General features: G+C 42.3%; 1 protein-coding gene across 1 annotated transcript in view; it reads right to left on the reverse strand.

Moving 5' to 3' along the window:
• EP300 (EP300 lysine acetyltransferase) overlaps window positions 1–13070 on the reverse strand; it is a 58818-nt gene extending 45748 nt beyond the window's left edge. The window contains exon 1 of the mRNA XM_031600239.2: window positions 12710–13070. Within this exon, the coding sequence (XP_031456099.1) occupies window positions 12710–12803 (94 nt within the window). The 5' untranslated portion in view covers window positions 12804–13070. The remainder of the gene's footprint in view (window positions 1–12709) is intronic.
• Between the last annotated feature and the right edge of the window lie 298 nt (window positions 13071–13368).

Genomic DNA, 13368 nt, shown 5'->3' on the forward strand with positions numbered 1-13368 from the left:
AAAAGTAATTCCTACACCTTATCAAGCCTAGATTGGAGACGACCATTCTACTTTCCTACAACGCCTTATTTTGAAAGAACACGATCTCCCAACTTGGGAAATTTGAAGGGAAAGGAGGGAAACACTATCAACATTCCGTAGTCTGCCAACAGAATTAGACAACTTTTTGTTGTCTTGTTATTAACAAGAATTAAAACACTGATGTGAAAGCACCACCTTAATTCTTAAGCTTTCACTGAAGTATCACTTTCAGGAAGAGACAACTAGTATCATTACATGCTTTTCAGAAAATGTTTCTAAAACCGTAAAAAGAAAACAGTTTTGTTGTTGTTTGATTGTTACTTTCAATTTTCTACACCCAGTCCTTCCCAGAACAGACCTACACAATTAAACTGAGCTTCATGGAATAGCCAGTATTTTTCCCACAATAGGCATAGCCAGAAAACAATCAAAATAACCTTCCTGGCCACAAAGCTGTGAAAACACATTAGGATTAAAAAAAAACTCCACTTAAATAAAATTCATATTCTGCAAGTAATGAAGTAGAGATAGATTACTATTTAGGATGCATAGATAAGGGAATATTATACAGTGTCTAACAAATTCATCAAGAAAAGAAGTTCCAATGTCTGCAGAGATGGTGTTCACTTTGAGCCACATATTTAATCTACGGCAGCTAAAACAAAAGTGATCTACAAAGTTTACCATACTATCCCCACCAACTAGGCTGTAAAGCTTCACATTTGGAATTTGCGAATACACAGTGAAGGGTTTTTCTGTTTTTGTTTTTTAAGTTAATCTTAACTATGAAAATAGTTCAGCATCACTTCTGAAGAAAGGTCATTTCGTGGATGCTCAGTAAGAGGACTTCCACTGCATTTTCGAAAACTTCAGATCTAGACAAGGACCTATAATACCACTCATTATTTCAGCAATTGCTAAGAAGGAAGCATCAATTACAGCGAATTTTACAGAGGCTGGAAGATGACTTGTTCCAAATACTAATGGAGAAAGACTACTGTTAAGCCAGCATGCAAGTCAGAAAAGCTGACCAGCATTAGAAGCATGATCAAAATGTTTCACAGAATCACACTGAATCACAGAATGGCCAGGGTTGGAAGGGACCTCAAGGATCATGAATCTCCAACCCCCCTGCCACACGCAGGGCCGCCAACCTCCCCATTCAATACTAGACCAGGCTGCCCAGGGCCCCATCCAATCTGGCCTTGAACACCTCCAGGGACGGGGCATCCACAGCCTCTCTGGGCAGCCTGTTCCAGCACCTCACCACTCTCTCTATAAAGAACTTCCCCCTGACATCCAACCTAAATCTTCCCTCCCTCAACTTAAAACCATTTCCCCTTGTCCTGCTGTTATCTACCCTTTCAAAGAGTTGATTCCTCTCCTGTTTGTAGGCTCCCTTTAGGTATTGAAAGGCTGCAATGAGGTCACCCCGCAGCCTTCTTTTCTCCAGGCTGAAGAAGCCCAGTTCCCTCAGCCTGTCCTCATAGGGGAAGTGCTTCAGTCCCCTGATCATCTTCGTGGCCCTTCTTCTGGACCCTCTCCAACAGCTCCCTGTCTTTTTTTGTGCTGGGGACTCCAGACTTGAACAGAGTACTCCAGATGGGGCCTCACAAGAGCAGAGTAGACTGAATCCAAACTGCAAAACTCCAGTACTAACTAAGGGATTTTAATGGTGATTTATTTTCTTTTTCTTTTCTGAAAACAATCTCTCAACTGTCATCACAGATAAGACCATGACTTTTTAGAATTCTGTAAGTATGACAGGAGGTTAGCAAGTATTCAGGTATACCAAAACAGAGGAGATTTCAAGAGGAGACTGCATAACTCCAGTTATGTATTCTTCATCATGGCAAAGCACCAGAGACAGAATGAGAGTTTCCACTAAAGAGCTGTATCTTAAACTGGTAAAATCAGCTAGCCCATCTGTTAAAGAAAATGTTGTGCTAAAAGTTCTGCTTTCTGGTACGTACTAAGGAGTCATCTTCAATGATGCAGTATTTTTCAATACAATCAATATTTTTTGAAGTTTCAAAATGAGAGAGGCAAAAGAATGTAGTTCTATCCAAGTTCTCCAGCATTTAAAACCTGGTAGCAGATGGACAAGAACTTCTACTCCAACAGATGCAGCCTCCAGCACAGAGCAAGTCCCACTACAAAATCCCACTTCATGTCCCTTGAGAACAGATCACTCCATACCCAGCCATTCACAGCACCACCTGGAAAGTGGTCAGTAGCCTTCTGAATACGAAGAACAGCTCGTTTTTCAAACTATTACTGGATATTTACTCAGAAAGACTTATTTACACGATTTCAGATATAACACTGCAAAAGGGCAGCACAATTTGAGTTTTGAGAGAAAGACTTGCTCATCCTTCTGCACAAGACAATATTAACCTGCCTCTCTGAAAACCTCATTCTTTCAAAATTCCCCCTTGTCAAGCAAGTGGGTATTGCCAGCTGCTAAGATGACTTGCTCCCATCCAACCCTAGTGCCCTGATGCAGGCTAACAGGCCTCCTTGGCAAAGTGGATTTGGTGCAGACCCACCAGCAGGAAGCAGAAAACCATAAAAACGCTGTGTTCTTAATTAACTTCTCACATCACAACATATCAACAGTTCCATATCAAAACAGAACGACTAAATGGCTGTGAGGTTATCCCATTCTTTACACCCAAAAATTTAAATAAGAAAGCATCCTGTTCTTTCCATACTAACCTGCAAAGATTAGCAACCACAAAGAATGTGCAAGATGATGTAAGAATACAGCATCTACAAGCCAGAATCATAAAGCCAGTGAAGCACCATTCTGACATTGTTTACCACTTTCCCCCCTTTTTTTTTCCCCAAGTCTTTTCCAGAGCACAAACTTCAAAGTCTTCTCCAGCCAGATTAAAAGAACACAGAAAAATGCTCAGTTATCTGCTCAGCTAAGGAATCATACTTCTAGATAACTGGCAAGAGGCAGAAGATTTCAGGTACAAGACTGAAACACGAACAGTCTCAAAGGAGCATACAGAAAAATAGGACTTTGTGAGCACGGGGCACGCGTTACAATCCATTCCAGTCCTTTACATGTACTGCTCTCCTACAGTCTGCCATAGAGACCTACCTATGGCCACACCAAATGCTGACAAGGTGAGGGCAGACAGCTCTGGGTACGTGACAACCATAGCAAAGACATCCACACAAGAGCCAACAGAATAGCTTAAGACAGAAACGATAAAAACACATTGCTGGCTTTCCAGTGCCATTGCTAGCCCTGCAATCTTTTATCACCGAAGACACACATGAAAATTTCTTACTAAGAAAACAAAGCTGGGAGTGGGAAGTGGAAGGAGGCAGAACAGTCCTGCATAAGTTTCCCTACCTGGTTCATAAACCTTAGAGACTGTGTGTAATCACAAAGAGAAGTTGGGACAGAACAGAACAGCCAAAGGCTGACTTAAGAGCTCATCAGGATCAGAAAGCAGTAATTGTTAAAAGTCCATCTCGACCTCAGTATAGCGGTACAGAGTGATTTCACATGATGCTGTTAATGGCATTATTAGTGCATCTCACTAATAAAGGAAAGTGAAATAGATGCTCCTGTCATCTGAGATTACAAAAGATGAAAGGTACCTCTGAAACACAACATCCAAGTAGGTACTAAGTGTTAAACTGAAATAGTCTCTGCATGCAAAGGCATATAATAATTCCCACTAGGAATTGTACCGCCACTGACTGTCAAAATGCGTCTTTGTAGAGTGAAGAAACCAGCCAGCTCACCATGGCTGTGTTAGATCTGTAGTGAGAAAGTGGGTGAGGAAAGCCAGCAGATGGAATGGGTCCATTTTTTGTAGCAGCAGCCCAGCTCACCTGGATTTAGTCAAACAAACTGTATCCTCCGCTTTGAGAGTGAGTGCAAAAATCACCATGTCAGCTTCTCCTTGTATGCTGTGCACTGCTTCCTCAGTTTTGGACCCTACAGACCCTTCTGCTAAGTTTGCCTTTGACAGCACCTAATCTGCATGACATAAGGAGACCGCCAGACTGGGATGGAAACCCACCTGACACCAAGAAGGCCCTTAAACCGCTACAGATTGACGGTGAGCAAACAAAACCCCTAAGTCATTAAGAAATCAGTGCCCTTTCAACCAAGTCCCAAAGTAGGTATTTCAAGCTAGTGTTACTGCAAGAACACCAGGCAGCCCCAGTGATAACAGCTGCCCAAGCACGCAAGGCAAGGTAGACATTTCTGACAAAAGTGCTCACAGCACAAGGACAACATATTCCTACTAACTAGTCAGCAAAGAAACTCATACGTGGATTTAAGTGGTATATGTTAGTTTCTCTTGCATGCTTTCTAGCCTACAGTCAGTCTGTACAGCCTTCTCATTTCTGGTTTAAGACAACAGACTTCCCACCACCTTTCAGAACAAAATGGGAGTTTTTATCAGTATGGAGATTAGCCAGTACTAGCAAAAGGACTACAGTGAATCCTGTCAGTCTTCTGAGAACTTGCTTACATGCTACAAAACAGCCCAGAACACTTCAATTTCACACGCTCTGTACCACAGCCTCAACAAATTTAAGCGCTCCGTCTTGAAGGAGGTGGTATATCTGAAGAAACAGCATCATTTGCTGACAGTGATGCCAGAAGAAGCCTTCACGTCAGTCACATAAGCCAACTCATTCCAGTGCTTGTTGCTGACCATACAGAGGGAATGAGACTTTCAGTTTCTGTCCCTGCATCCCACGGACTACATTACATTCTGAACTCAGACATCAAGCTGCTGAGCAGTCCCCTTTTTGCACAAGTGTTCCTGGGTTCCAGAAATGTATCAGTGGATCAAATGATACCACAGTCCTTCGGTTCACAATGTGTCCCGTGGGCAAGGCTCACTACAGGACACTGAACACAAAGTATGCACGTGACAGGGTTGACAGGAGCTGTGGATGATGAGAGACTACACAGAAAACATGAAACCTATGCTATGCTTTCTACAAATAGCAGCAATAAGGTGCTGAGCACAGTATCTTCCCCACGTGGCAACATCAAAGCTATCCAGGAATTGAACAGAGCCCAGGTATAACAGCAGGAAAGCCCAGCAGATACAACCAACACCCAATAGTAAGTAGCACCAGTAGTACAGGCCCTAAAAGGCATTGCCTGAAATGCCCTTAAAAAAAAAAAAAAAGGGGGGGGGGGGGAAGGAGAAAGAACACAAGAAGTAAAAGTGGCACAATGGGACGCTGAGCTGAATACTCACCAGACAACTCTGAGGTATCCATGAAAGTGCAGAAGCAAAGGTGAGGCACAGAATGGTAACAAAGCACTAATAAAAGAAAATCATCAATTCCCACGGCATCTGCAATGGCAGAAGATGAAGCCAAGCATGTTCAGGCAACTTTAGTGGGGAAAAAGCACACTAAGAAAGAGGTAAAAACTCTCAAGATTCCTACCAAGTGGGTGTGAGAGAGTTTTGCTATATTTTGGAGACCAGATTTACACTTATGATTAAAAGCCTTGAAAGAGAAAGCTTTTCACATAAGATAGTCTGTGAAGCCACAATTACCCGACGGTAACGAGAACTTTGCCAAACCATTTTTCCTACCTTAAATTGTAGAGTTTAAAATAATCTACTAATTTGATGCAAGACAAAAGGGGGAAAAAACTATTCAGCATCAGCCTACACAATTAAGGTCTAGATTCATCATTGCTACTACTGCTGCTTCCAAAATCCTATGGCATCAGCCTCTGCATAACCATAGTCATCATACACGGCCAAAGTGGAAGTGTGATGTGGAGGTCTTCACTACTGCTTGTGCAAGAACAGCTGAGAATTTTTATGCTGTATGACAGGATTTCAATAACATAGCCTTCGCAATAGACTGAATTTTTAATTCTGTTCCCTGCGAGAAACTGGGGAAGCACTGCCTCCTCCTTCCTTCCTGCTAATCCAGTGAAGACCTAAATTTGCTCACCACATCAAGGAACTTGATAACTTGAAGACAAACCACAAACAACACAAGCAAAAAATACATCTGAAAGGGACGCATGCTACTCATTCTGAGAGCGGGCTCAGCACCCCTAGAAGATACCACGTGCAAAGGCACAAAACATATCAGCAAGTCATGCTAGCACACAGCTCCAGGCATCGGGTTTTAAAAACAACCAGAAGTTTGTTGGTCAAGAAGTGCAATTCATTATCTAGAACACATGATTCCATGCTAGTTAGCAGATAGAAACATCAGATTTTTGCAAGCATAAAAAAGTCACTTTAAAGAAGTAGTCACTTATTGCTCAACGTCTATCGAAGGTTATTTTAGGACCACACTCTTTCTTCATTTTTCAAGTTATTCTTAACCCCTTTCAAGTTGCATTTAGGAGAAAAGTCTAAGTTCCATGCAGAAAATTAATCCACAAGTTTAATTTATACTCTACTCCAACTAGTTTACAGACCAGTTTTAGTAGACTCCGGATAACGTGAGACTTTTTGCAATGCCAGACAAATATTGCGTTTTCATTTTCATTCAAAGCTTTTTACAAAGCAGCATTTAGAGATACAGATGAGTGCAGGTCGCTGCTGAAAAAGAGTGAAAACTTCATGATTCTGAAACATGGATTTTGCTCTAGGGAAACTGAAATGTTATAATCATATAGGGAAGACATTACTTAAGGTGGAAGTTCAGAAACACTGTTCTTTGTGCAGCAGCATACTCACGCTTTTATGTAATACAACAAAAAAGGTACCAGCCTTGCTGTCCTTGATGATCCAAATAAGATGAAGCGCTGATATTTCAATTCCAAGGTGCTGAAGTCACACAGTTAACCATTAACTTGTGAGCGTGCTGGCGTTCGCATGAATTTCATTGTGCTACCTTTCAAATCTCAAATTAATATTCCTACTCCCAAGAGTATCTCGCTTTTGGATGCCACTGAAATTCCCACAGGGCCACATTAGGTTACATACTGCTCGTCTGTGGTATTGTTAAGAGTGTAAGAAAGGCATTTTAGCCAGGAGTCTGATAAATGCTGGAGCATCAAGCACACAAGTTCGGAAAGCTGGTGGTCTCTGCAGTCTGAGAGCTGCTGGTTTGCTACACTCACAGGCAAAAAAATGGGTACGTGCAGATAGGAAGGGAACACCTTTATGTCTGCAAACAGACATCATCAGCTTCATTTCAAAAATGGTTACAAATCAGTTGCTAGGAAAGAATGAAGCTGACTTTGTTGTCACCTCCAACTCTGAAATGATGCAATCTGCATACACAAGTAGCAGAGTGAAGTCAGTTTTCCGACTGACTTGAGTTCATTCAACATTACTCCTGAGTAAAACCAGAAAGGTAGTATCAAGTTCATAGATACAGAAACCAAAAGTCAGCACATCAGATGTCAGCTTGAACCAGTAATTCAGCTGGAGCTCTTGATATCCAGGAACCTCACAGTTCTGAGAGGAAATAAATGCAGTTCAAAATCCCACTTCTTGTGGCGATGCAGAATAGATGCAGTACAGAGGAGTTTTGCGCTGTCAAAAATGGAAAAGAGCTAAAGGCTTATCCAGCCCATTTTACTGACATCAATAATAGAAAGAGATTCGCATGGTTTCTGAAAATTTTGCAGTCAACTTTTACTTTTTTGGTGCAAATCCTAGCTTAGACCATGGTTTTATATCCACGCTGTTCCTGTAAGCACAGCCAACTAAACCATGAGTTACTTATGAATGGAGTAGAGAATTTATCATTCCTTTTCCTGACTTTCATCAGAAAGTTCTGTAAGAGAAGAGTGCTTGAAAAAGAAAATAACACATTTTGCAGAACTCTAAACACATTCGTATGCCAAGGCATTTTAAGCAAACTTGTTGCTATTTAGGAAGCAAACAAAATCACATTGGCCAATATATCAGTCACTGCTCAGGGAGATAACTTCTGTGAATTGCCTGCACCCACTTCTACTTGAAGTCCTACAAACTCAACCTAACCACGGATGTGCTGTCACTGCATACAACCATATGCAGAGACAGATGTATTTTACTTCAGCCTGCTGCTACAGCGTAAGGAAAGACAGAAAACCCGAGTCCTTGGAGACAGGTGTGTGTTGTTTATCTGATGGTGAAAACGACACAGCAAAAATACTCTGTTTGCCAGGAATAACTCTGAGTGACTTCTGGCCAAACCCTCTCCAAGGGGGCACTACTTATGGTGATGAGCAAGGTTAAAGTAATGGCACTGTGTTGTTAGAACATGCACCGAAAGGCTGCTCCTCGGAAGAGCAGCCTATGAAGAGAAGGCAAAAAATACACATGAAATCACAGCAAATTAAAATCTAGTAATAAAATCACTTTGAACTTTTCCTGCAAAAACTGTTTTTCCCGTACCTTTGTAATTTGGACACTGCTGATCCCCAGTACCTCATAAAACGGACATTCTCAAAGAAGCTCTAGATTTCACTACACTCTCCCCAGGTAAAGAAAGCCTTCTGAAGGGTTTTTCTTGCAAATATAGAACTGACCAATGATCTGAACTACAGCCTGCCTGGACTAAATCCTAACCCTGCTCTGACAACGTGGAGAAAAGATGCAAAAGTTAGCAGGGTATTTTTCATGACCTGTGTAAGACACACCCAGCTCAGCAGAGTAGCAAAAGCACCAGCACAGCAATTTGAAAGTGCAGGAACATCCAAAGCCTGTAGGATTTCCTTTGAAAAGTTACTACGTGCCATCAGAACGGTCAGTTTGCAAAACATTTAATATACCTTCTTCCTAATGCAGGTACTTTGACAGCCCCAGACAACTATAAGGCAGAGATACCCCTTCACTCTCCATGGCAGATGCAGTGTCTGTGCCTGGCTTGAAAATAATCTGCTGCAACACCTGGCTTGCAGACTATATTATCTAATAAACTCTATTTTAATGCATTTCTCATCTCACTACAAGTAATACCTGGGGAAAAAAGAAAAAAGTGGATCAACTGGAAGAAATAGAAATATTGAACCGATGGCTCCAAGCAGATAACAACTTGGTCTTTGACAATGGTCAGAAAACAGATTTGTAAAAGTTATTTAAAAGGTACGTATACAAACTATAAGGAAAAAAAATCCATAGCAAAGCAAAAACAGAGTTGAAAACTTTACAAGTGCATCAGGAAAAGACAGTAAGATGAGATCAGTAAGATTCATTTCAAGCAGAGAAACGGTCTGATAACATTTGGAACAAATGAAAGATGAGGATCAGTCAAAACTGTAGCAGTCCAAGTGAGAAGTTTGGGTTTTGTTTGTTGATTTGTTTTTTGGGGTTGTTTTCATGCAAGATTTAAACCTTTGCTGTAAGGGAGAGGAAAGTTTTAAAGGTCAAAAGTAGCTCCTGAAAGAAACTAACAAAACAAGATGACAAACTGTGTGTAAGACAGGTTCTGAAATGGAGAGACTGAAGATGCGTTAGTGCTCAGAAAAATGAGACTTTTGGATACATTAAAGTGAAGGAAGTTAAAGCACATATCAAATTGGCAGTGATGTCTGATAGAACATGTGCCAACTAATTAATTGTAGAAAACTGACTTAGAGCAAGTCAGAAACACTAAGCACTTCCAATCCTATTTTCAGATCTAACAACCAGAGCAGCGATACCGTATCAGCACACTGCAGTGCTGCGTATATTCCATTTTTATTCCTTGATGGAAGACAGCAGTTTGGAGTCCGCAGCTCCAAAAGCTTTCCCAGTACACAGAACCCAGGTTATTTCTAAGGGCAGTGAGCACTGTAAAAAAAAAAATGATTAACCTCATCCTTACTGAATACACCAGGTAGAAATTTGTACGTGGCAATCTTAGCATCACCACAGGAAAAAATGAAGCGATCACAGATAAAAAGGACGACACGAAATCACTGCTGTAAAGCATCCAGTTAAAAATGAATTGTTGTGAGGGGCTTCTACTCATTTACTGAAGGAGATCATTTCTCAGGATGCACTGAAATTATGCCATTACAGCGGTGAAAAAAAATAGACTGAGGTATACAATTAATTTGCTAATATAGTGTTAAAAAAATCTTCCCAGACTAGATGCAACATATGAAAACAGTGTTTCTACCAGAGAAGAAGGGTAAGCAAATAAAGCTACACTGGCAAATTACTTTTCTCAATGTAGCCACTCAGTACAGAAAAGTTGCTAGCACCCTGTCAAATTTACATGCCACACTGAGGACACTGTGCCAACAAAAGGTGAGCCCACGGTAAAGCTCTGAGCCCTAATACCTGAAAATAATACATATACGATTACCATTCTCCTATCCAACTAATTATTTGAGTTTAGTATATTCCAATGTCAGAATATGAACATCATCCTGAAACGAAAACGTGGGTGAATCAGAGGCTCAGTCACCGCCATAAATACACCGAACTCCTACTGGGCTGGGAGTAAGTTAACTACAGCCAGCCATCACTTCCAGGTACCTGACAGGCTGAAACTGTATTTCACATTAAGAAATCAAGACAACAAGTTCACAGCTGAGGAAACACGCTCACAGTCCCACTGCGCGCATGTGCTGCAAAGTTTGATGGACCCTTGAAGGTTCTTAACCTCTCTCCCTCCAGGCTGAATATGGAAATTGAACCCAGACTTTAAAAAAAGTGCTGGAATAAGCACGTGAGCACCGTGTTTCTGATTTTCTATAATGAACTCGGGAGTGGGGACAATCTAACAAATTTCCCACGTGGAATTTACGATAGGAGAGCTGCTTGCACTATTTTAAAACAAATTTAAAGAGCAGATAGGTTAAAAATGGCAACTTGAAAATTGCTTCCCAAAACAGCAAAAGCAAGACCAAAAAAAGAGCCATGCAAGCAGCAATTGAAAAACATAACCTTCAAAATATATTTATTGGTTCGGCACACTTGATTTTATTTCATCAGAGAAACAGGTGTAGTAAGTTAAAAAAAAAACAACAAAGTGGAAGTGTCCCAAATGCAGGTCAAAAACTGTCAGTGAGGACACCAACAGGGTTAAAAACCCTCTGTGTAGTATCCATGAAGTGTCTGCAGCACTACAAACCTCTGCATTGCCACCAGATGATGACCACCTCAGTGACTCTACAGGAATTTTATTCCATTTTGTGCTGCCACTTCTGAGTTCCTGCTCAATACTCCTCAGTGTTTCACTGTAACTAGAAAAAGTTCATTTATTAAGCTGCTCAATAAGCTCACAATTAAAAATCAACACATTAATTCACATCCACAAACAGAACGAGATCACCACTGCCAAGGCAAAGTCAAAATGGTTACTGCTGAATTAGGCACTGGTTTCCAAGCCCAGCAGTGAGCTCTGGCTAAAGATTCTCCAGCCCTCTTCTGCTCTCTCACTGAAGACCTGTTGATACTGGGGGAATAGTCATTTCCTCCAGTCACACACTATCCTTCCTGGATCTAACACGCTCTGAAAGTTGCACACAAACTTTTCAGAACTAATATGTCATTCACCAAGTACAGGGAAGACAAAAGTCACAATCTGAACATGATTCCAAGCAGCACCACAGCCACTGCTCAATCCAACTGAATCCTGTAACCTTCTGCTACTGTCAAGAGACCGATCAATCAGCCATCTTATTCTTTTAAAACAGTTCCTTTTTTTTCAGCAGCTCTGATTGGTGTCCACACCTCCACAGGCTCAAGAAGACCTAAAGTGACTGGAATGAGACTCCAGAGGACAGGTAACCATGTGCACTTACAGCAGAACGATACCAAAAGCTCATCTGCTTCTCAAGAGGCATCCAAAAGCTGAACATCCCTTTGGTACACCTTCTGCCCTCCCAGCACAACCAGATCTACCTGCAAGGGGTTAGGACACCCAGCGCTTCTCACCTCCACAGCATCACCAAGGGCCTCTGCAGGGACTGCAGAGAAGCCCCTCATCTGTCTACAGGGCAATTTCAGACATTTTGGTCTCACAGCAAAGAAATGGGAGATGCAAGAAGTGCACTCCATATTGATTCTTGATGCAAATAAGGTAAAGTAACATTTTGTTTCTCTGAAAGTCCTGATGAACCCTATGTCCTAAACTGGCAATCTGGATTCAGGCTTTAGGCCACCAGCTTTGGCAAAAGACCTATTTGAAGCAAATGAAAAAGCAAATTTTGGATGTTCTTCTGCAAAGAAGAAGAACCACAAAAAAATAATAATCAAATAAGCAGTGTGCACGGGAGAGAGGGAAAAAGGAACAGCAAAATAAATCCAATTTCTAAACGAGCTCTAGAAGAAGAAATATACATGTGTATCTACGTAAAATAAGAAATAAGCCACACATTCGTGTATGTGGACAGGCACACCCATAAATTCGACAATAAAGAGTGCTAAAGATGATGCTTCTGTGCAATTTCAATTTTCTGCAACGGGAATTCAAGGCAGCCGGCTTCGCGAGGAGCTCTGCCATAGCTACGGTGTAAAAGACAAGAAAAGGACTAAATCTCATCATCAGCGATTGCCTAAAAGCACAATGCAGCGAGCAGCTTCGCTTCTAAAAGAAACAGAAGGGCAGAAAGACGCAAGCAGCCTCCTGCGCCGTGAAGGGAATAGGGTCGGGGCTGGGAGGGAGGGAAGCGTGGAAAGGCCGAGGACAGGCCCGAAGCGGAGGGAAGAAGGGATTCGGGCAGGAGAGGGGAGAAATAGGGGAGAAAAGGGAGAGAAAGGAGGCCGAGACCTGGACCCCCGAGACTGACCTGTGCCGTCGCTGGCGGACACGGAGAGCGCCGGCGAGGAGAGTTTAGGCCGCTTGGCTGAAGGCGGGCCCGGCTCCACCACATTCTCGGCCATTTTTAATTCTTTTTTAGACAATCACTCCGAGCAGAGAGACGGCGGGGGGAGCCCCCAAACCCCAACCTCCTGGGGCCGGGCCCTCGGGGGGCTGCGGAGCGACGATGCGGAGGGGCGAGGAGCGGCCGAGTTCCCCTTTTTCCGCCCCTGGGAGGAGCGGAGCGAGGTGGGAGCGGAGGGGCTGAGCGAGGCCTCGGCCCGCGGGCGCGGGGCTGGCAGGAGCCCCCGCCAAAAATAAGAATTTTAAAAAATTAAAAATAATTAAAAAAAGAAAAAAAGAAGAAAAAAAAAAAAAAAACCAAAAAAACCGAGGCTGGTGGTGTTGGTTGGTTGGTTAGTTATTTTTTTGTTGTTGTTGTTGCTGTTTGGTTTTTTGGTTGTTGGTTTTTTGTTTTTGTTTTTTGTTGTTTTTGTTTTTTTTTTTTTCCCCTTCCAGTGAGATTAATCCCGGCTGTTGTGCTGCTGGTGCTTCCTCGCCGCCGTCACCATCATCATCTTCATCCTCCGGGGGCTCTTCTCCTCCTCCTGCTGCTGCCTCCTCACCGCCGCCATCAGCCTCTTCCTC

Source organism: Phasianus colchicus, chromosome 1 (assembly GCF_987193195.1).
Source record: "Phasianus colchicus chromosome 1, bPhaCol1.hap1.1, whole genome shotgun sequence".
Classification (NCBI taxonomy): domain Eukaryota; kingdom Metazoa; phylum Chordata; class Aves; order Galliformes; family Phasianidae; genus Phasianus; species Phasianus colchicus.